The sequence below is a fragment of the Brachyistius frenatus genome, unplaced genomic scaffold, assembly GCF_029030835.1.
Source record: "Brachyistius frenatus isolate BFR_SWC_R1_liver_20210118 unplaced genomic scaffold, ASM2903083v1 Contig_15, whole genome shotgun sequence".
NCBI classification, from domain to species: Eukaryota; Metazoa; Chordata; class Actinopteri; family Embiotocidae; genus Brachyistius; species Brachyistius frenatus.
This window is the reverse complement of record NW_027210614.1, coordinates 4,667,757-4,689,704: the sequence shown is the minus strand read 5'-3', so window position 1 is coordinate 4,689,704 and position 21,948 is coordinate 4,667,757. Positions and strand designations below refer to the sequence as shown.

Below are 21,948 nucleotides of genomic sequence, written 5' to 3'. Positions count from 1 at the left end.
GAGGGCTTGAGCTTATGTTCCAATTGAACACATTAATAACAGTGCTTAACAGATCCTTCAGTGCATGGGGACACAATCTCTGGTGCAAAAACAACTACAACATCAGATTGACACAGTTTTGATTTTATTTAGTGACTGATTGACAGTGTTCGACAGATACAGTCTAGGCTTTGTGAACACAAGCAATAAGATTAAGGTGTTTTGTGTGCGATGGGTTGGTGTTTAGACCGGGGGCTTTGGGGAAAGTCTAAGGAAAGGGTACTTTAGGACACGCTGGAGAGGCTGGCCGTCTAAATTCTGGGAGCCTGATTTAAATACAGGAAAGGAAATTCAGCTCGTTTGTTCAGTATTCATTTTGTTATTTAACAAAATGGCAGTCAATTATATTGTAAGATCTCAAAGATGCATCCATGAGCACTCCTGCTAATTACAGTACCATGTCTTACAGCGACACCACTGACCTCACAGTAAATATTTTCACTCTTTTAGTCTCAAATATCTCCATATGATAAAAAAAAAAGCCAGCCTCTAATACTTGTGTCTGCCTGTGACCAAAATCCACTAGTCTTTCAGTGCATGTTATTAACAGTGATCATTATGATTTATTCAAAAGAATATAAATATTTATGATTTTGCATGAATTGTGCTACATGAATGAGCCATATAGTAGTTCTCTTAAACACTCTCCTGAGTTTTTGAGAGCATACATGAGTTGAGCTCAGAGCAATGCTTTCTTGCCAAAATGTTTAAATTCCTCTTAAACGTTTCAGCTACGGCAATGTTATATATTCATACACTGATGAGCCATTGTTGTTCCTTTGGCATCCATGTTAGCACCACAACCCTGCTTCATGGCTGTTGCTTAGTAACCAATAAGTCTCACTGTGGTGATGAGTGTAGTCAAAACTACTAACGACAGCTACAACTTACCAACAGCTGTGGTTCGTACCAACAGCAGGACATATTTGGACATATTTTACACAAGAGTACAGATAACAATAGTTTGCTGTCTTATAGCCGATCAATTATGCACATTCAGCAAACGTGAAATGGCAATTTCCTGCTAATCAAGCCACAGATCAAGTGCCTCTTTTGTCATGCTTCTGACCTTAAATACAGAATAAGTATCAGGTACCATCTCAGGGAACTTTGGCTTCTGTGTGAGTCATCATTGCAACAGTAACATTTGTCAACATCTCCCAATATAAAAATAAAATAAATAGCAACAATAACATATTGTACTATATCTGGGTTAAGATATTAAAAACTTTAAAGCAAAAATATTCCCTTTCATCTCATTTCACATTTATATTCTATCTCATATTCCATTTACGTCTTCCTGTACAGACAGTGAGAAGTCTACAGCAGACAGCAGACACACTTGTGACTTTGGTCTGAAACAGTATTTTTAATGTCCCTGCTTTTACTAAACATGTTGGAAGAATCAAAGGTTTTTTCTTCTGCAATGTTTTTCTAATGTGCTGGGAATATTGTTATTGACTGCAGTTAACAGATTAATCCTCCAGATAGAGACAGAGGATCATTGCAGGAGTTTATAAGGTCTGCTTTCTGAAGCTGCTTTTTAATCTTTTTTAATTTTACAGGAGTTTAATGTGCCTGTTTTATCCTTATCATAACTTGAACCTTAAAATTACAAAACTGTCAAACCCTTAAGAAACTGGGTGGTTTTTCATTGGTTAATCAAGGATAATCTAACTACAACAGTGCCTGACTCTCTGCTATGTAACACAGCAGAGAGAGCTGTCTCCTTTTCTCTGTGTCATGTAGACAGACTAAAGCAGCTACTGGATCGTGACTGTTGACTGGACAGGTTCGATTTAGCACAAAAGGAGACAATGGGTGAGTGTGTGTGTGTGTGTGGGGGGGGGGGGTGTAACAGTGAGATGGAGGGGAGTTTCTATTTACTGTTCAGCTCCTCCCGGAGCCGGCAGCCAACGGCTGTGATGAGAGCAGCTCCTTTCCCACTGCCATCCTCCGACAGTAGGAAGTTGACGTCACACTGAGGAGCCAGTTCATTGACAGTCTGGTGCATGATCCCGGAGAAACTAAACAGAGACCAGATTTGACACCATGTTAGAAAAGTGAAAAACATGGTGAACATGTAGGTGAAAAAGAGCCATTCGAAATGTGGTGTTGAGGTGAAGGGGGGTATGGCACCCAATACAGCAGTGAGTGAAGTGAGTCTGGAGGAGGAGCTAAAGCTGGTGACCATGAAGAAGAGTTTGCCTGATAGCTGTCAGACATGTTTGAATAAGAAACAGGCTCTTCTGGCTGTGTTTTTTTTTTTTTTTTTTGATGGGTGTTTGAGTGGACACTGAAGAAATGAAGTGCAGTGAGAGTATTTACTTAACCTCAGTTATACTCTTGTATTGTGCAAATAGCAATACATCACTAAAGCATGACTCAACATGATCGGCATGCACTTACACACAACACACATACTCTACATGGATCATCTGTCTGATAAAGTATTTTTGTACGAGTTAACTTGCTATTAACTGAGCCATACACTATATGCCTATGGTACATTCGACCAGTGTTTATGAACAGTAGTTGAGCACAAGGTGTGAAAATAAAAGATAGAAAAAGAACTGTGATGTCTTGACTCCTTTGACTATTTTGTAAATGTAAATACACCAAAATTTTAGAGTTTGCATATTAAATCATGTCCACATGTAGCCACATACAGGAATGTTGTGAATTCATTGCTTGTCTAACACAGCCTACTTCCTTTCTTACACTGTGATCTCTCTTTAATTTGGACCATTAGGTATCACAGCACCTCTGTTATTAGCTGCAGTGAATCGATGTAAAAAAATAAATAAATAAATACATTTGAGAGGCTCAACAGCAACACAGTTGAATTTGTCACAAGAAAGAAAGAAAACAGTAGTGACACATTTCAAACAGTAGTGAGCAGGACATTTTTATTGAGCTTTAATAGCCTACAACTCCTCTCGTCATTGTCGTCCAAAACTGGATGAGCCTGCCTCTGATTATATTTACTTGCCTTTTGAATAGTAATTTCCAACCCTGGGATTATATTAATCAAATAGATATTGTGTAAATACGTTGAGAGCATCATTACATCCTCTAGACTGGTCCATTTACCAGAACAGAGAATGACAAGGTCACCATATGTAATAACTAATTTTCATTTCTTTTTCAACTCAATAGACAGTAAATAGTTTTATGAGATGGATTACTGATGAATTAAACTTACTGTGGATGTAATTTGTACAATGTCCCGTCCACCCCTACAGTGATGTTCAGATGGTCCAGTCCTCGGTTCTCTCTAATCTTATCGACCACGGCTGCCACTCCTGCACCACATAGCTGAGCTGCACGGTGTGACACGGCTCCACACACCTAACAATAAAAAAACAGTATCATTATTTCAACAGGTAACAAAGTGTAGCTGCCACAGTTTGCTCAGTCACAAAACCACATATCACTCATCAAACTTTGAAAACAAATATAACTTAAACATGTCTGTCGCACACTTTCTAGTCTTTCACTATTCACAGACTGATAAAATGGTAATCTATTTCACAGTGTCCAGGTGTAGATGTCAAAGTTTGAGGCTGAATTAGCTACTACATGCTCAAGTGGAAGGTTTCCATCAGGCATAAATTGTCCTGTCTACCTTACCTCTTTGACTATGATACTGTCATCGCAGGTGCTGTCCAGCCCTAAGTGCTGCAGGATGGATCTGACCTGCAGTAAAGCCCCCCCCCCCCCCCCCCCCCCCCCCCCCCCCCCCCCCCCCCCCCCCCCCCCCCCCCCCCCCCCCCCCCCCCTAATCTGTCACTGAAGAAAGACACAAACACACACAAAGTCTCAGCCTTTAAAAGAAGAGAGATCAACTCAACCAAAAATGCAACTTTGCTGGATAACAACATCAGTCGCTCTATGACAAAATGAGCAGATGCTGTTTTACGATTGGAGTGAATGGAGTGCCATCTTGTGGCTATTGTCATTTTCACAGCTCAGTAATAGACAAAAGTTCAGAGTACTTTTCACCCCCTTGAATAATACGCTGTCACTTCTATTGACACAACAAAACGCAGTGCTCATTTTTTACCTCTCTATCTGTGAGAGGAACTTTGTTTCGAAGATGCCTCTGGTCTTCAGAGTTTCAGAAATCTGTCCTCTGAAGAGGAATCCTTTCTTCGTCATGTCTATGAGGATGTTCCGTGCAATTTCACCGAGGTACATGCCGCTGCACATTTTCTCATATCTAAAACACAAAAGCACAAAACACACACATAAATACACCTATTCATGCAGCTGTACATATTTGAAGTGATAAAGATGTGAATTCATGACATACAGGGTTAATAGGTTACATTTTTTCTGACATGTTTGTGTGTTCGTGGCACCTTTGTTTGCCTGGATTGAGGGAGAAATCATCCACAGAGCGGTCATACTCTGTCCTAATGTCGTCAAGGCATCCGTTGTCTCCGAAAGCCCCCCACTCCATGTTGACACACATCTGTCCGTCATCGCCCTCGATCATCTCAATGTTCCTCATCTCCTCCATGTAGCAGGCATTACTGCCAGTGCCTTTAATCCGAAAGATGCATTAGATTGACGGAGCACAGAAAGTTGAGTATATACAGTATCTAAAACAAGTCCATATAAAGGTGAACTCACCAGCGATGAGTCCAATCTCACAGGTGGATTCTTCATAGGCACAGGTCATCATAGTTCCCACCGTGTCGTTGACTACGGCCACAACATCCAGGTCAAATTCCTGAAAGCGGAAACAAATATTATAATGAAACATTACATTCAACATTTAGCACAGTGCCATGTTGCTGCTCTTCGCATCCTACCTCTCTCCTCTTAATGGCGTCCCTCAACAGTCCCACCACATCTTCCCCTTCGCAGTCTGTTGCCTTGAAGCCCTTCGTCCACGTCACCAAGATGCCCTGCGCACACGCACAAGTTCTACATATCATGTGGCATTTTCATGGTCTGCTCACAGTTCAGAAGATTGTTTCATCCTTGAGCTCATGAAACCCATTGTGCTGAAAGTCAGCTAAAAAAATATAACCGTTTTCTGAGGTCTTTTAAAGGTTAAGATTTTGGAAACATCACTTGGGGGTTTGCCCTTGATGCTGTGTGTCTAACAGTGGGCCCATTCTGCAGAATCAGCAAGTCCAATTTTGAGACGCAGCTGATTTAAGACCCTCGGGGAAGTAAGACAGCATCTAAGAGAGGAAGGAGGAGGAGCACATACAGCGTCCAGGCTGGTCTGTCGGCAGGGGAACGAGAAAGTGAAGCCCAGAGGAAGACGAGCGTTCTTCATCCCCATGTAGTCCAGAAAGTCGCTGATGCACTGCACAATGTGATCAAACAACTGGAAGAATAAAAAAGATGAGAATTTTTTTAACTAGTGTATATAAAAAATATTGGTAAATGTTGTTCCAATGTGAGCTTCCACTGATTATTTTCACTTTCCACCTCCAATATTATGCTTTTATTAGTTTGAATTTGATGTCTGGCAATATGGACAAAATAATAATTTTTACAACAGGAAGTAAGAATTTCAAACCTGCAGGCTTTAAAAAGCAACACAAAGGACTCATATTGGATTTTGGAGAAGCCAATAACACATGCTCTCTCCATTATAAGTAACCGTAATCTGACCTTTCTGGCATTATTACAGAACTGCGACGAAGAAAGATTGAATTTAAAGGGGCTCTGTTGTTCACGTGTGTCACTAACCTAATGAGGCACCTGTCTACCTATAACCTATCAGCTGATTCTTCCCAACTTATATTCTCTTTATTTACATCTGAATCAACAAGAGTCACAGTCTGACATCTTTCCTCTCTACCCTAATCTTTACAGCACCACAGAGGTTCAAAGTTTTTTACATTGTCCTTCTGCCTTTCATTCTCCTGCCCTGCTTGTATAATTTTTGTCAGTTTGACACTGACTGATGGATTGTCTCTCTCACCTCCTCTCCTGTGCCCTGCATCACTTCCATAGGAATAGCGTAGATCTTGTTGTGCATCTCCACCGTTCTCCTCTTCCCAGAACGGATCTTGACCAACAGAACTCTGAAGTTGGTTCCTCCTAAATCCAAAGCCAGGAAGTCACCATTCTCTGGACAGACCGACAGACAGACAGACAGACGGATAAATAAATAACCAGGAACCAAAATGCCCACACTGACTTTATTAGATATGACTTGTTCCAGTTATTAAAATGTTCATGCCGTGGAGATGTGTTCCTTATAACGTATATATGCAAATACAAAATCTGCATTTGTATGTTAGTGGTTTGAACACTGTTTTCCTGCTCGGTTCACATAGAGGTGGCCATCTGAGGACATACCGGTCAGTGTTCTATTTAAACAGATGTCTGGGTGACCCAGAAGCTAAGTGGTTAGGGCGCAAACTAAATGGGTGCAAATGCTGTCAGCAGTGAACCCCTAGTACGACTCCGAGTCAGCCAGACCTTTTCTGTATTTCATAACCCTGCTCTCTTTACATTAATTTCTTGCCTATCTCGAATGCTTCTTATAAAGCCGCAACACCAAAAAAAAAATCTTAAAACCAAAGATGTCTGTGTCAAAGTTTGAGAAATTTTGTTTTCAAAAGTTGCAGAAATAAAAGTTTAAAACAGGTTTTAATCAGGGCAAAGGTGAAAACAGTACAGACACGATGAAATTTCTGAGATAATTACTATTGGCCTCAGAGAGGTATGACGTGAACGAGTACACCAGCTGCATAGCTGCTGAGTATTGATTTTAGCTTTGTCTCTTCCCAACAGACGTCCAGTCAGAAACTGTCAGGGTGTATGATGGAAAGATTCTTTTATATGATGGAAAGATTCTTTTGTTTTTTTCCTTTTTATGTACATGTTATGTTATACTTTGTATAAACAGGAGGGATATGATGGAAAGGAAAGATTTGTCTCTTCCTCTTGTTTGCATTGTGGCTCCGGAAAGTCTCAGGCCCCAAAAAGTTTCCTTTGCTTTCTGTCTTATTTGCAAGTGATTCTTTCCGCATCTAGTTGACGACTCCCCTGCGTCCTTATCTTGTGACCTACAACCAACTCTGTATTGCCATACAAAAGCAGGTACAAAGGGAATGGGGGTGATGGTCTACTGTTTGTCCCACTGTATAAAAGCTGACCTACGGAGGAGGGAAGACCCCTTCTTTGCTGGACACCTCTCTTTGAGGGTGCATGTATGTGTTCCTTCTTGCAAGAATAAATGTCCGATGTGTTTGATTTTGAACCAAGCCTCTTGAGTAATTTTTCCCAACAGTGTATGTGAGTGTGTGCATTACCTGTGCCATCAGGAGTGCTTCGTACAAAGGTTGGCAGCATTTTAACAGTAGCGCAGTCCTGTGTGCTCTTTGAAAGGCCATTTTGGATCTCTATCCTCATTCGTTTCTTTACCTGGAGAAAAAAAGATTATTTTGGTTAATAGAGTCATCAAAATAATGTATTAACAAAGTGATTGAATAAGCACACGACAGTATTATTCTCTCTTCACCTCCAGTAACTGTTCAGTCGTCAGGCGGAATTCAGACAGTATTTGGGAAATTTGTCGTGACTGTTCAGCGAGCCTGTAGGCCACAGCTGTCACCATGGCAGCTCCCTTTCCACTGCCGCTCTCTGAGAGGAGGAATCGGATATCGGACTCTGGGACCAAACGTCGGACTGTCTTATGAAGACGACGGGCATATCTGAAACAGATACAAGAGAGTTTACCTGTTTACTCCTTTCAAAAGTGTGGTCTTCTGCAGACAGTATTAGGCATACTGATAATGACTAAATAATGTGTAACATAATGTAGGATATACAGTTAACCTCTCAATGCCTGAAAACAGTTTTCAGTGATGTTTGTGTAAAAAATTTATATCAGATGCAAAATATATTAAACAAGGGAATAAAACGTATAAAGAGCTGATAGAGCATGTGAATTAATCCTAAATCCATTCATTTGTTTCTTGTCTTTTATCTTGTTGACACTCACTGTGGGTGCATCTTGTAAAGAGAGCCATCGATGCCCACAGTGGTTCGAAGACGAGCCACTCCTTTGTTTTCCTTTAGCTTCATCAGGATGGCAGCCAGTGTGGCAGCAATCAGGCTGGCAGAGCGGAAAGACACAATGGTACAAACCTGAAGGAAGAAGAACCATGAGGGGAGACATTCAGCAAGCAGCACACAACACCATAATTTCATGAACACCATACTGTATGTTGCGTTAACATTTCAAGAAATACGAAGCCGTCTTTAAATCACCAGGTATCAGACATGCTGCAGTAATGACAATATCAGTTGTTTCTATTTGTTTTTCAGGAACATCTAAATATAAATGTCAAAGTCCTGCAATAAGGCTATAATGCTTTAAAAAAATTCCCTATGCTTTAAATTAGTTTGTTGGATAGTAAAACATTAAATACTTAGATATATAATTTTACTATGTAGTTTCCCAAATTTAAGTGGCCTCTGGAAGGAGGGATTTACATAATACAATTTGTATTTCAACAACAATACACACATGCTGCACAGCGATGCAGTCCTCCGCTGAGGGCTCCACACCAAGTCGGATTAAAGTCTCTCTTGTCTTGGTCAACCCTTCCTTACTCCTAAACAGGAGAGAGGTACAGAGACAAAGAGACACTATGACCAACTAGAAAATAATAGGAGACATTTTTTTTTATTGATTTGTATGACTAATTGATGAAGTGCATTTAGTTCTATAGTCCTGTGGTGTGACTCACTTCTCTATGGCGGAGACATGCTTGGTCTCAAACTTCCCTTTCGTGAGAAGCTCAGGTGTGATCCTGCCCTCGAACAGAAAGCCTTCTCGGGCCATCTTCACCAGGATGAGACGAACCAGCTCTCCCATGTACATCCCACTGACCATCTTCTCAAATCTACAGCACCAGGAAAGAACAGATATCCAGAAACTGGGTTAAACATCCTGAGATCACTATACTTTTTTTTTTTTATTTTTTATAAGGAATAGCTTTACTTTCATAGTTATCATGATATCATCATAGTTAAGATGCAGCTAGTTGTGCTAGTAGCTGAGGTAAAGCTCGTGGTGAGGCTATAGCCATCTAATATTCTTTTAGAAAAACCTTTTTTTGACATAAATGAATAAACTATGTAAGGCTGTGATACTTTTGATTTTACATACAGCTGTTTGCCTGGATTAAGAGAGCCTCGGTCTATCTCTCTGTCAAACTCAGTCCTGATGTCTTCCAGCCTGCCGTCATCCCCGAAGGCTCCCCACTCAGTGTTCACACACATCCTGCCCTCGTCTCCCTCCACCAGGTCAATGTGACGCAGCTCCTCAATGTAGCACGCATTGGTACCTGTGCCTAAACACACAGACATACATACGATTATAATTGAACCAGTTTACTCATTAGACTTATTGAACAAACTATTTACATGAATTTATTTTCCTTTGACAAACTGATGGATGTTAGCACTAAGTTTGTCAGTTTGTTTAAGTTGTACCTAATTTCTATTTTGCTTCTTTAGAGAGTATTGAATTGCACAATTTTACTCTTGATGATGACAAATACATTCTTGGATGTGAGTGGTCCCTGAACTATTGAAATACCGATGATAATGCCGACTTCACAACGTTGATCATCGAAGCCACAGGTCATCATGGTTCCCACAGTGTCATTCACTACTGCCATGATGTCAGCATCATAGTCCTAAAACAAATGAAACCACACACGTATATGTGAGCTTTTACAGTTATGGTTTGCAGTCGTCAGTGCCCTTCTGCATCCCTGTTTCACTGAGATTAAAATGCATACAATTGGTAACAAATAACTGCAGGCGACAGAATGCAAATGGACCAAAGATGAGACTCACCCCTCGTTTCTTAATAGCCTTGTTGAGCAGCTTGACAACATCCATCCCCTCCACTCCACCAGCCTTGAAACGCTTTGTCCATGTTATCAGATAACCCTGGAGACAATCAGGGAGAACCAGAGGGACATGAAAGAATAAAAACAATGTTTGGTATGGTTGGGCCGAGACTGGCACACGCATTACTCTGGATGAGGTCTCCATTACAACTGTGGCAACTCATAATGTAACTGGCCTACAGGGTAGTTATTCAGATATTGGAATGAAGTTTAATAAATGGAACGTGCCCCAAGTGACTATGTTGACTACATACTTTACCTCATCTAGTTTGGTCTGCTGGCAGGGGAAGGAGAAGGTAAAACCAACTGGGAGTTTCTTGTCTTTGATGTTGTGTTTTTCCATGAAGTCCCCGAGACACTCTGCCACATGGTCAAACAGCTGGAACAGAGGTTGAAAGAGGGGGAGCTCGTCTCAGGTGGAACTTAGGAGAGTCTGTGTATGTGTGTGTATTTCTCTTTGAACTCACTCTTGTTCCACTGCCATGAATGATGTCCTCTGGTGTGTCATAGATTTGACTCTCCATCTGAACAGTCTGTTTCTTCTCATGGCTCACTTTGACACGGAGAATCCTGAAGTTGCTGCCTCCCAAATCCAGCGCGATGAAGTCTCCTTTCTCTGGACAAGAGAACGGCAGAGATAGAAAGACATGTCAGTGCATTTAGATACAAGGCTGTGGACCAGGGGTCTCCAACCAATAGCTTATGAGCTACTTGAGCATGTGTTTGTTGAGTATCAACTTGCTCTCAGCTTCAAAAGAAACATATTCAGCTTGTTTGGTGGAGCTCAGCTATGTGAATAAATGTTACTAAACACGAGTAGCTCTTGGACACTTTCATTTTGTCAAAGTAGCTCTCACACACACTGACATTTGTAGCAGATAATTATCCTTTGCTTAAAGGAGGAAGGTTTCAGCATTAGTGTTTTGGATTTCTTCCTAAAGAAAGACTCTTATGTATTTTACATTACTGAATGACATGCAGCTAACGACTCAACAGGGAGACATGTCTTATCAGTGTGTGTTTTATCCTCTGTTAGCTTAGCAAACAAATACAGCTCTCACTATGAATTAATGTAACACTGTGTATTGTCTATGTAGTGAATGAAAAGATAAAGCTGTTCCAGCTTTTATCAGAAGTTATGTCTTGACTTTGTGCCGAGTCCTCCAAATATAGCTTAACAATAAGAAATACACATGCTTATGTGTCTTCATGCGTGTACACTGGTGCGTAATACAATAGGTTGGCGTGACTCTATTCTGTCCTGCTTCAGCTTCATCTGTGTTTATTGGTTCATGATTGCCACCATCGGAGGCATTATGACCATTAAAATCCCATAAATTCAGGTGTATATTTAGTTCCTGGTCACTTGACTAAACATTGGGACAGTAGTTTATTTATATGGTGCTACATCAGCGACAGCCGTGACCAAAGGTGTGATTGGGCTGTCCAAAGTGTCCATCCTATTCTCATGCACAACATATCTCAGAAACACCTTGAGGGAATTTTTTTAAATTTAGCACAAATGTTCACCTGGATTTAAAAGATGAACTTAATGCATTTTGATGATCAGAATTGATAAACTATTAACAGAACTTCCAAATAAATGTCTAAAAGGATACATTGGTGAAGTTATGACATTTTATATCTAACCTTCAAACTGTGCTGATTGTATAGATTTTCTGTGCTGTCAGGTTAAACCTATGGGTGAAGCATCCATGTTTCAGAGTCAGTAGCTTCTTTGCAGCACCCTCCATGTTTGAAGCGTCACGTTACGTAAATTTAATTGGTTGGCAGAGGCAGACAACTGCAAGGCAGTAATCATATTTTCCGTCTGAATCAGTAACTTTATTTGTTTATAGCTCTCTGATTAGATAATCTGCAGTAGTAGCTGCTTATCACAACTCATTAATAATAGGACTCAGAGCCTGCTGACCTCTGATAAAACTGGCAGTTACTGCTGACCCATCACATGGTCTGCTTTCTTCTTATTACTGTTTCCTTCTGACACTTATTCCTCAGTGATCCAGTAAGACATCCTACAGGTCAGAAAGTCTTAGTATTGCTGTGGCAGACACATAGTTTAGGGTTGAATCCGTGGATTATATATGTGCTAATTTACAAATACTCAGTCTTTTCTAAAATTGCTGGCAACAATGATGCAATGATTAAAATGTAGAAATGTAAATTTTTTATTTCTGAGTAAATGTTCTAACTAGAGGCAAATTTACTTTTACACACTTGTGTAATTTCGCATTGTTATATTGTGCCACTATACTTATTGTGCAAATCAGAAAGCAAGGTCAGGTCGCGGTAGTTCAGTCTGTGATTCATAATTTATCTCAAATACAGTCAAGACTAGACATTTTTTTTTAAAGAATTCCAGATAGTGTTATTTTGTGCAAACTTAAGAGAGGTGACATTCCATCTGAATTAAAGTATTTTCTAAGTCTGATTTAAGTTCACTGTTGGTCAGTGGGGATGAGGAAAATAGAGCCATGTGCAGACACTGGTGTTGTTATTTTCCTCGGCTGTTCAGTGATATTTGTGCACATTTGAAAACACGGGAGAAAATGAAACATACCAGCAGCTGCCTTGGCCATCACTTTACCAGATGAACAAAACACACATATTCCTGCTCTCTAACCAGGTGGACTAATAATCCCATCTCCTCTGTGGAGATCAGGGTGAACGTCATGTAAAAGAACCATTTATTAATAAATTAAGTTCAGGAAACATTGTGCTAAAACAGTCATTCTAAAGTGACCTTGTCTGCAGTAACAGTTAGATGTTTAGTATCATACCAGGAATTTAATTTACATTTTGTTAGATGCTTGCATCACTGTAACTCCAGGAATAACTTTGTGTCACTTTCTTATCCAACCTTGCCAGCAAGATTGCTGATCTGTGATTTGTGTGCATGTAATATATTGTGTCCAGAGGTACAGCTCTCACATTGTAGAATAAAGATGGAATTTTGTAGAATAAATTTAGAGGAGAATATAGATCTCTGTGTTTACATGAGAGGGAACATTTTGCTATAAATACTGAGCTGACCAAGGTAATAAAATCTGCTCCTCAGTTTAAGTGGACGGATGCTCTCCTCTCAAAGTACAGCATGTACAGAGCTAGAAAAATTCTGACTCACATTCACATGAAGGGCAAAGCGACTGCAGCAGAGCAGAGTTAGACGGCGCTTAGCCGACAATGACATAATGACCGGGAGAGAGGGGAGTTGACACAGTATTGATTACGAAGCAGTTTGAAAATCCATAACATCTGTCAGCAAATGACCAGGCATGACAACTTAATACAAACTACAAGAGAGCGAGGGACTTTCTGTCACTTTGGTCCCAACATACAATGTCACATGAGGGTTTTGTCAATAGGGACCTAAACTAAAAAGATAAATTAATCTTTATCATCACAAACTGTCACCTGCAGCTAATATGATCAAACTACACACTTTGCAGTTCTTTGATGGTCTTCATTGAGGGACATTTTTGGCACCACAGCTCTGTGTGGATCATTTTCCCTGTTTAGTACCTTGATATTCTGTAAGGGTCAGTGCTTTGGTGATGCAGTGACTAAATAAAGGCTTACACGTACTAACCTGAACCATCAGGGATGGCCCGCACAAACGTTGGCAGCATCTTCAGTGTAGCAGTGGGATTTGTGTCCCGACCCAGTCCTTTGGCCAGCTCCCTCCGAAACCGCTGTGTGATGTCCAGTAACGTCTCATCAGAGAAACGCATGGAGTACAGGTACTTGTCAATCTGAAAATAAACATCAGAAAAAAAAGAATTGAGAACTTACTGATCTTATTTTTATTAAGCATCCATCTGGAACAACAAAGCGCTATCAATATCCATGTTCGACATATTGAGATCCACATACAAACGCGTATACTGTACTGAAGGAAAGATTATTTTATATGATGGAAAGATTATTGTTTTTTTCCTTTTTATGTACATGTTATGTTATACTTTGTATAAACAGGAGGGATATGATGGAAAGGAAAAAATTGTCTTTTCCTCTTGTTTGCATTGTGGCTCCGGAAAGTCTCAGGCCCCGAAAAGTTTCCTTTGCTTTCTGTCTTATTTGCAAGTGATTCTTTCCGCATCTAATTGACGACTATCTTGTGACCTACAACCAACTCTGTATTGCCATACAAAAGCAGATACGAAGGGAATGGGGGTGATGGTCTACTGTTTGTCCCACTGTATAAAAGCTGACCTACGGAGGAGGGAAGGCCCCTTCTTTGCTGGACACCTCTCTTTGAGGGTGCATGTATGTGTTCCTTCTTGCAAGAATAAATGTCCGATGTGTTTGATTTTGAACCAAGCCTCTTGAGTAATTTTTCTAACATGTGTGTACACACACACACACACACACACACACACACACACACACACACACACACACACACACACACACACAGTCTCAGTTTATAATTCATGCACCTGAAATGTATCTTTTGCTAATGACATCGTCTAATTATGACGGGGCAGTGAAAATGACTCCCATCCCAAAATGTTTGTAGTCATCCATTGAGATGATCCACCTCCTGAAACAACCAGCTAAACCAAATATAAATCAGTGACATATAACCTAATATACTTTCTTCAGATTGCTTTTTCTATGGCTATCGTTGCACTACCTGAATGAATTTATTTGATTGTACCTTGGATCCTGGGGTCATATTCTGCAGTCGGTATATGATGAACAGCACACCATCATTTTTGTGATGCTCAGCAAGACCAGGACGTTCAGGTAGTATCATTCACTCCAGTAAAAAGGTCATATCAGACCAAAGGGTGTTCATTGTGGTTTTATTGTGTGCATGACAGTGATGAGGATTTACAGACAAGGCGTGTCAGAGTGTAACACTACACCCACAGATAAAGGTGTGTGTTAAAGTAATTCTCATCATGTCTGGATACTGCCAGTTGTAACTGCCCTCTATGTAAACCGTGGCAAATGCAGCAAACAGTCTTAGCCACTTGGCCTTTCAGGAACAGGATGTTAAACAATCCTTGTGAAATCCGTTGTTACGACACACAGTGTGATGAAGCAAAGACCTGCTTTATTATCTGGAAGTGTGACGAACCAAGATCAGAACATTACTGCCACTCTGGTTTAATGTCACATTAATTGTGACCTACTCAGTAAAGATCAGTAATATTCAAGCCTGAATTATCATCAGTCTCTTATATCAGACATGGTCACATGATCAAAGTGTGGGTATGTCCTGGGATAATTCACTTGTAATACTCATTGTAAAATGCATCAGAAAGGAATGTTGTAACTTCCTGTTTCAGAAGTCACACTTTAACTGTGTTTCCTGTAAAGCTCTAAGATGACCACTGATATGGATTTTACAGTAGAGAGAGAGTGTGAGGACACCAAACAACAAGTTCAGTCTTTAGACATAAAAGATGAAATCAGACATCTGCCTTTTGATTTTGTTAGAGAGTTTCTCTTCAAAAAGACAATGTGAAATAGAACATGATAACAATGTGCCAGAACTGACGGGAAAGAGTGTGATGAGATAGTAGTGTAGTGTAGTTGGTCAGTCTGGATGTTAACAGGTCGATTTGACAAGGATCCGTTAGCTCACCACGTCCTGTTTGAATAATGTAAACAAGCTGGGAGACAAAATAGTATTATAGTCCCGTACATGAGAGCAGCATCTGTAGGTGTTACATTCCCCATATTGGGTCTAAATGTGGAGTCAGCCTCTGGGATGAAAGCTCATTAGCACATGCTGTTGTCAGACGGGAGCCCCCAGCTGAGCAAATGTCACCTCTCCCCTTTATAAACTCTGTGAAAATCATTAGTGCCGTGAACTTACTGGACCACACCACAAAGGAGTCCACAGCTCAAGACTAGTCTGTGGTTTAAAGGGATGTTTTAACAGCTGTGAGATGCTGATGCTTGATAACGCCTTCCCCTCATGATGCTGCAGTGAGCCCTCAGCATCTGTTATTTCAGTTACATCATAAACACACACAGAAACACCAACACGTCTCTCCACTCTCATTCTTTCCACATGCACATTCATAAAATCATGCATGGACACAATGTGCATGCAAACTAAATACCCTCAGAATAAGATTTAGAGGAAATTGAATAACAATTTCAAATCTAAATAGAATAAACACAGTTCACATACAATGACAGATATGTAGGTATGCAGATCTACAAGCAGAATGACCGAATCAAATTGCTTTAGTCTTCTTCTATGACAAAGTTGCAGTTTGAGATGTATTTTTGCATTTAGTGTTTTGACACAAATCAGCCATCTAACAAGAGGAAATGAAATCAGATCTGAGGCAGATCTACTGCACCACAAGTACCTAAAGTTTCCACAAACAACATGGCACATTAAAAATTAAATGTCAAAAAGATGACATTTTCTGGCTTAACATTAACAAGGTGGCATTTTTGGACATTCAGTTGTGCAGTACAATAAAGAAATGTCATCGGGGGGTTTTTCTATTATTTATGAAACTCACAGAGGAACAAGTGAGTCTGTGTAGTGACAAATCGAGTACTTCTATTGATGATCAATACTCAGTCTGCAGCTGTGTGCAGTTCAGAGCTCATTGTTTTGGTTCAGTGCTTCTTTGTGTTGAGTCTCTCCAGCTCCTTCCAACTTCTGTGACCTGACCCTAAATTCCTGCTAATTTTGGGAAATAAATCCATCACTGCAACACAGTAACGACCTGCTTTAATCTGAGTGTAAGAAAGCAGCAGCACAATATTAATCACATTTGACTTACTTAGATGTCACGCTCATTGGTTTAGTAAAGATCAGGAGCACTCATAGATGTCAGGTAATTGGTCCTTAACCTTATCCCCAACCTTCGCCTTGACCCTTTCACAACATAACCAATCGCAGGCAGATCGTCCTTCCCGCTGATCCAGTCTGACAGCCAAGATGAAGCCACAGACTAACAACACAAGAAGCACATGCAGCATGAAAGCTGTTCATGCTTATGAAGACTAATCATTTTCATTTCTTCAGGCTGATGTAGAGTTTACCAACCAGTAACAGACGCAGTACGATCTGCAGACGGTACATACATCCGCGTGTGTATTTTTGTGTTGTTTCTTCCAGATACAGTTTGAGGCAACAATGGGATTGTTAATCTTAGTTCGCGCATGAGCATGTTAGCAATATTAGGATACTTTATGTTGCTAGTGTGTGACATTGTTGACGAACTAACGAACGTCACGTGATTTGGTACTGGAGCTTTTGTGTGATTATAATAATCGTGAAAACTATCATGTTTACTTTTAGGCAGAAGAGAGGACCAGGATATGATCTTTGGTTTTTTCTGAAAGAGTATTTATTTCCCGCCGCGTCTTCAGGTGGACTGTGAATCTACTCACTGTGTCACCCTGCTTGTCCTGCCCAGCTTCACATGTGCTTCGCTGAATCCACGCCCGTGTTTCAGGTGACAACGCTGGGATTTAGTAGGTAAAATCAAACCTTATGTAAGTGTTATTTTAATTAGTAGCTTGTCTCCGGTTTTAGGCCACCACACAGAGCCGGCATCGTTTTATCCCGGACCACTCTTTTTTTTGGGGGGGGGGGGTTTCAAAATGACAATGTGACATATTTACATTTAATTAAAGCTACGTATGCACTAATGTGTTTTAAATTCAAAATGAAAACGATCTCCGTCCACAGGAGCGTTTTAGTACCACTGAAATAATCTCCGTGCACGCTAACGCACTTGATAAGACGAACGTTCATGTGCACTGGCCACGTTACACGTTGTATTTGGTGACCCCTCAGATTGCCCCTGGCAGTGTTGGTTAGGTTGGTCAGGTTTAGGCAAGAGGAGTGAGATGGTTCCTGGTAAAATTACCAGGGCAGGTCACAGAGTCTGAATGATCACCAAAACAGTGCAAAAGTGGCGCTCAGAGTTGAGCTGATAACACTGATGCACTCAGCCAGCCTACTTGCATAAGACGATTCTTATTCAAATTGCTTGTTTGAAACAACAGTGTGTTCGTAATCAGCTTATTTAATAACAAGGCACTCTTAGCTCTACTTAAATAACAATGTCTTTGCAGCTGTAGGTATTTCCCACATTGCTCCACATGGAACAAAAGATTTTCACCAAACCCTAGATTAATTCAGCTCCAGCTGCAAGACAGAAATAAGCAACTCTGACTCAGCAGTTTGCAGCTAGAAATCATGCCTAAGCACTTTATCATAGCAGGGCATCATTTAATCTGACGTAGCTTCAATAATGAGCTCTGCTATGAGTTGTAGAGGAAATAGTTTGCACAGAGAACCTCCCTTTCTCCATTGTGTCATTGTCCACTTTTTCCACCAATTTTGAGAAAAGTGACAATCTCCAGTGCTCTGACTGGAGGCCTCTGTGGTCCAAACATGAGTTTTTAAAGGCCATGTTTACCCCTCAACACAACCTTCTCTGACACCGCCCACAGCTTTGTTTAAGTTTCATTAAGAGGTCACACTGCCAGTCTCCACTGCCGCCTCCTTCCTTCTACTGTCCACTTCCTCCTTCTCTCTCTCCTTTCTGTTTGGCATTCCTCTCCTCAACAATGCCCTGTTCCCTGTTCCAGCACCTATGAGGTGGTTCAGGGGAAGCACTGAAACCCGACTCCACTGTGTATGTACGTGCACACAATGTTGTCCACACACACACACACACACACACACACACACACACACACACACACACACACACACACACACACACACACAAAAACCTTCAGATGCCCACTATCAAGAGTGTCTGGGAGTACAGTCAAGGACACTGCAGTGGACTGAGTGGATGGGAAACACACTTAGCTGATTGAGTCTCTTTGATAACCACTTTACAACACAGCATGTCTCTAAACTCATCAATGATGAGATTATCTGTACACTTTCACTTTTGTTGCTATAGTTTTAAACTGTGGGTTTCACAGTTTCAGAACTAGAGCGTTTTTTTGTCAAAGCCTACATAAACCCTGCTCTTTGAAACACTACAGAACAGCAGCACACCTGGCAGTGTGTGTATGTGTGTGTGTGTGTGTGTGTGTGTGTGTGTGTGTGTGTGTGTGTGTGTGTGTGTGTGTGTGTGTGTGTGTGTGTGTGTGTGTGTGTGTGTGTGTGTGTGTGTGTGTGTGTGTGTGTAAGCCTTCTCCTCCTGTTACCTGTGGTCACATGTTTCAAAGCTGGCCTATTTTAGGGAGGCAGGGAGGAGAAGAAGAGAGCAGGAGTAAAGAGGGAGGGGGATGTGTTGTATTACATCAGATCCTGGTTGCTGGTAAATGTCTTTTACAGCCTGTGATCTGACTTTGGCACAGCAGACACACCTGAGAATGACTCTTTATTCACCTTGAGTGAATAAAGAGTGCACCGTTTAACTGAGCTGAGTGAGTGGCGGCGGACAGAAGAGTGAAATGCAGGAAGGAAGCGTGATAGCAGTGAACTTTTTCCATTTATACAGGAAAAAGACAAAATGCAGAATATGCGGTATTTGCTGTATTTGTGTGACACCATCAGTGAGCGACCTTAAAGGGACCTCACACCATGTATGAATTAAAAAGCACACAATGACAAATGGCCTTGGAATAAATTCAAATGTGACACAAGCGGGTGTAAAAGTATTTCAACATCCTCTAATTCAGTTTTACTTATGAGACTAAATGAGTTTACAGACCACAACTGTGTTTGGTGCCTGACAGCATGATTTATAGCACATTCAATCAAGAGGTAACGGTAACTGTAAAGGACTGAGTGACTAAAGAAACTCAATTTCTTTTAATGCACACACATACACATAAGCGCTCTGAGGGCGACCAAAACTGGTCCAGTCAGTTTTATGGCAGAAGTCTTGCCGGTGGGGGCTGATCAGCTGAAAAGTTATGAAAGACGCACATTCATGGTGTTCACTTCGTGTCACCGTTGTCCTCGCTCCTCCTCTCAAACATTCAGTCTTTAAAACGTCCTAAAAGAATCTACAAGCGTCAGTTTCAGGAGCCATTTTTTTTCTCATGTCAGCTCTTGCCTCATTCGTGTAGCTTAAACGCACATTACTGCTGCTTTTTGGCAAAGAATATATTTCTCAGGCCACTGACCATAGATGATCTCCGTCAGGCCCATTACTGAACTGACTAATTAATCGTATCGGAGGCCTGTTAGCTCGTTTTCTTCTTCCTACTGTTTTGGTCAACTGAGGAATATAAAAGTGAAAGTTGAATTTTAACGAGACTATAAAACGAACTCAGTGACTCAGTAAGTTTGCTCATTTGTGCCCTAACCTCTCATCCCTCTGATCATGTGCCCTTTCATCCTTGCCCTTAACTGCCTCCCTCTCCTCCTCTTACCACACCTCTCAATTCTTACATCATGGCACCAATCACACACCCCGTGTCTGTGCCTACTCACACATCTTACTATACAAACACACCCCGCGCAGTGTCACGTCTCACTAAGCCAGGTTGATTTAAATCTTATACTAACTAATTTCACTGATCATGAAGTGATTTCAAGAGATCTGCTCACCCAAAATAGTGAATGTTTATTTCACTCCCTTAAAAGAGATATAGTCAAATAATTCTGGTCATGTTAGGTACTGAGAGTGTCCATCCCAAAAAAAGTCTACAAAGTTATGAAGGAGACAGCAGCAATAAACTCAGTGACCTCTAAAACACATGTGCTCCTCTACTCTCTTTTAGACCTCTGCTCTTTCTTCACATCAGTCTGTCTCAAACACACAAACAGCATCAGAAATGGAGGCAGAAGAAACAGACGGCACTCACCTTTTTAACCTGGTCATCCTTGAGCTCAGTGAAGTAATAGGCTAGTAACTGGGCTGCAATCATTCTGGTTCTCCTTTTCTCTCTCACACACTCATGCAGGCTAACTCTGACAAGCACTGTCTCACACACACGTTCACCTCCAGTTGGAGAAAAATCCAAACAAAAAAAAAAAAAAAACTAACTCAAACTGTGCTGTGGCCCTGTTTAGTAGATACAACCTGTCACACACAGCCAGAGATATAAAGATATACCGAGTCCAATCTAGTGAGGTTTAAAATAGACAGAGCTGCTTCATGTGTGGCTAAGACTCTACAGCTCTTCCTTCTCTGTGCATGTAAGTGAAGCCAGGAAGCATGAGTGAGACAGCAAGTTTAGCTGCAGGAGGCTGAGAGAAAGAAAGAGAGAGAAGGGCAGGGAGGGCCTCATCGTGGGTCCTGCCCACAATCTGTGAGCTCATTGGTTAGGTAGCATGAGTGTCTTTGAGTGGAGGGGGGAAGGGAGTGAGTGCTACATCCTATTCACTGGGATTGGCTGGTCGACTGACGCTTTGGAGGCAAACTCAGTGATGAATGAGGAAGACCTAATTAAAGGGGGAGGAGAAACGTGGAGGGGGAGAAAAGAGGAAGAGGAAGAGAGAAAAGGTGAAAGAATTTTGACTGTTTCAAAGAAGTGGTAAAGTGACATTGAGTTTAGCATGTGTGGGAGACAAAATGAGTCACTTGGTCCTGATATTTCTCAGTGCAGTCATTTCTCAGCAGGCTGGGAGGAAGAAGAAGAAGAACCAGTGCTTTGCATTTTCGAGCCCGGGGTTGGAAGGAAAGCTTTTAAACACAGCTTTGGTACAGTGCAGGAATATGATATTAGAGAGGTCAGGTTGTATGAGCGGAAGTGTTTCCTGAAGGGAGGGGGAGTGAAAGGGTTTAGGTGGAGAGGGCTGTTCAAGCTCAAAGATAAGTTTTATGGGACTACCGTGGCATAATTGTTTTTATATAAACTGGATTTTATCCACAGTTTGTCTGTCTGTGAAGGAAATGATTATCGCACACTCTACCAAAGTTATGTTTTTCATGTTGTGTAACGTGTGGGGTGGGTATGTGCTGTGTCTGTCATACATATGAATTGATCAGCATCTGTTTTACTAATACAGTCATTGTTTCAATGCACCTTATGACATAACTCAATCTTTTTGGCTTTCCTAACCCAGTTCAGACAT

The 21,948-nt window shown here is 41.0% G+C and overlaps 1 protein-coding gene across 1 annotated transcript; it reads right to left on the bottom strand.

Annotated features, from left to right (window-relative positions):
* Nucleotides 1-102: 102 nt before the first annotated feature.
* LOC138618150 (hexokinase-1) lies at nucleotides 103-21,079 on the bottom strand. The gene is made up of 22 exons (XM_069693701.1): nucleotides 20,736-21,079; nucleotides 13,555-13,717; nucleotides 10,412-10,560; nucleotides 10,204-10,323; nucleotides 9,889-9,984; nucleotides 9,626-9,725; nucleotides 9,194-9,377; nucleotides 8,772-8,927; nucleotides 8,549-8,636; nucleotides 8,021-8,166; nucleotides 7,538-7,730; nucleotides 7,329-7,440; nucleotides 5,990-6,138; nucleotides 5,267-5,386; nucleotides 4,860-4,955; nucleotides 4,678-4,777; nucleotides 4,404-4,587; nucleotides 4,106-4,261; nucleotides 3,823-3,831; nucleotides 3,673-3,751; nucleotides 3,245-3,390; nucleotides 103-2,066 (listed from the first exon to the last, which is right to left on the bottom strand). The coding sequence occupies exons 1-22, from the start codon at nucleotides 20,796-20,798 to the stop codon at nucleotides 1,919-1,921; spliced, it is 2,757 nt and encodes a 918-aa protein (XP_069549802.1). The 5' UTR covers nucleotides 20,799-21,079; the 3' UTR covers nucleotides 103-1,918.
* Between the last annotated feature and the right edge of the window lie 869 nt (nucleotides 21,080-21,948).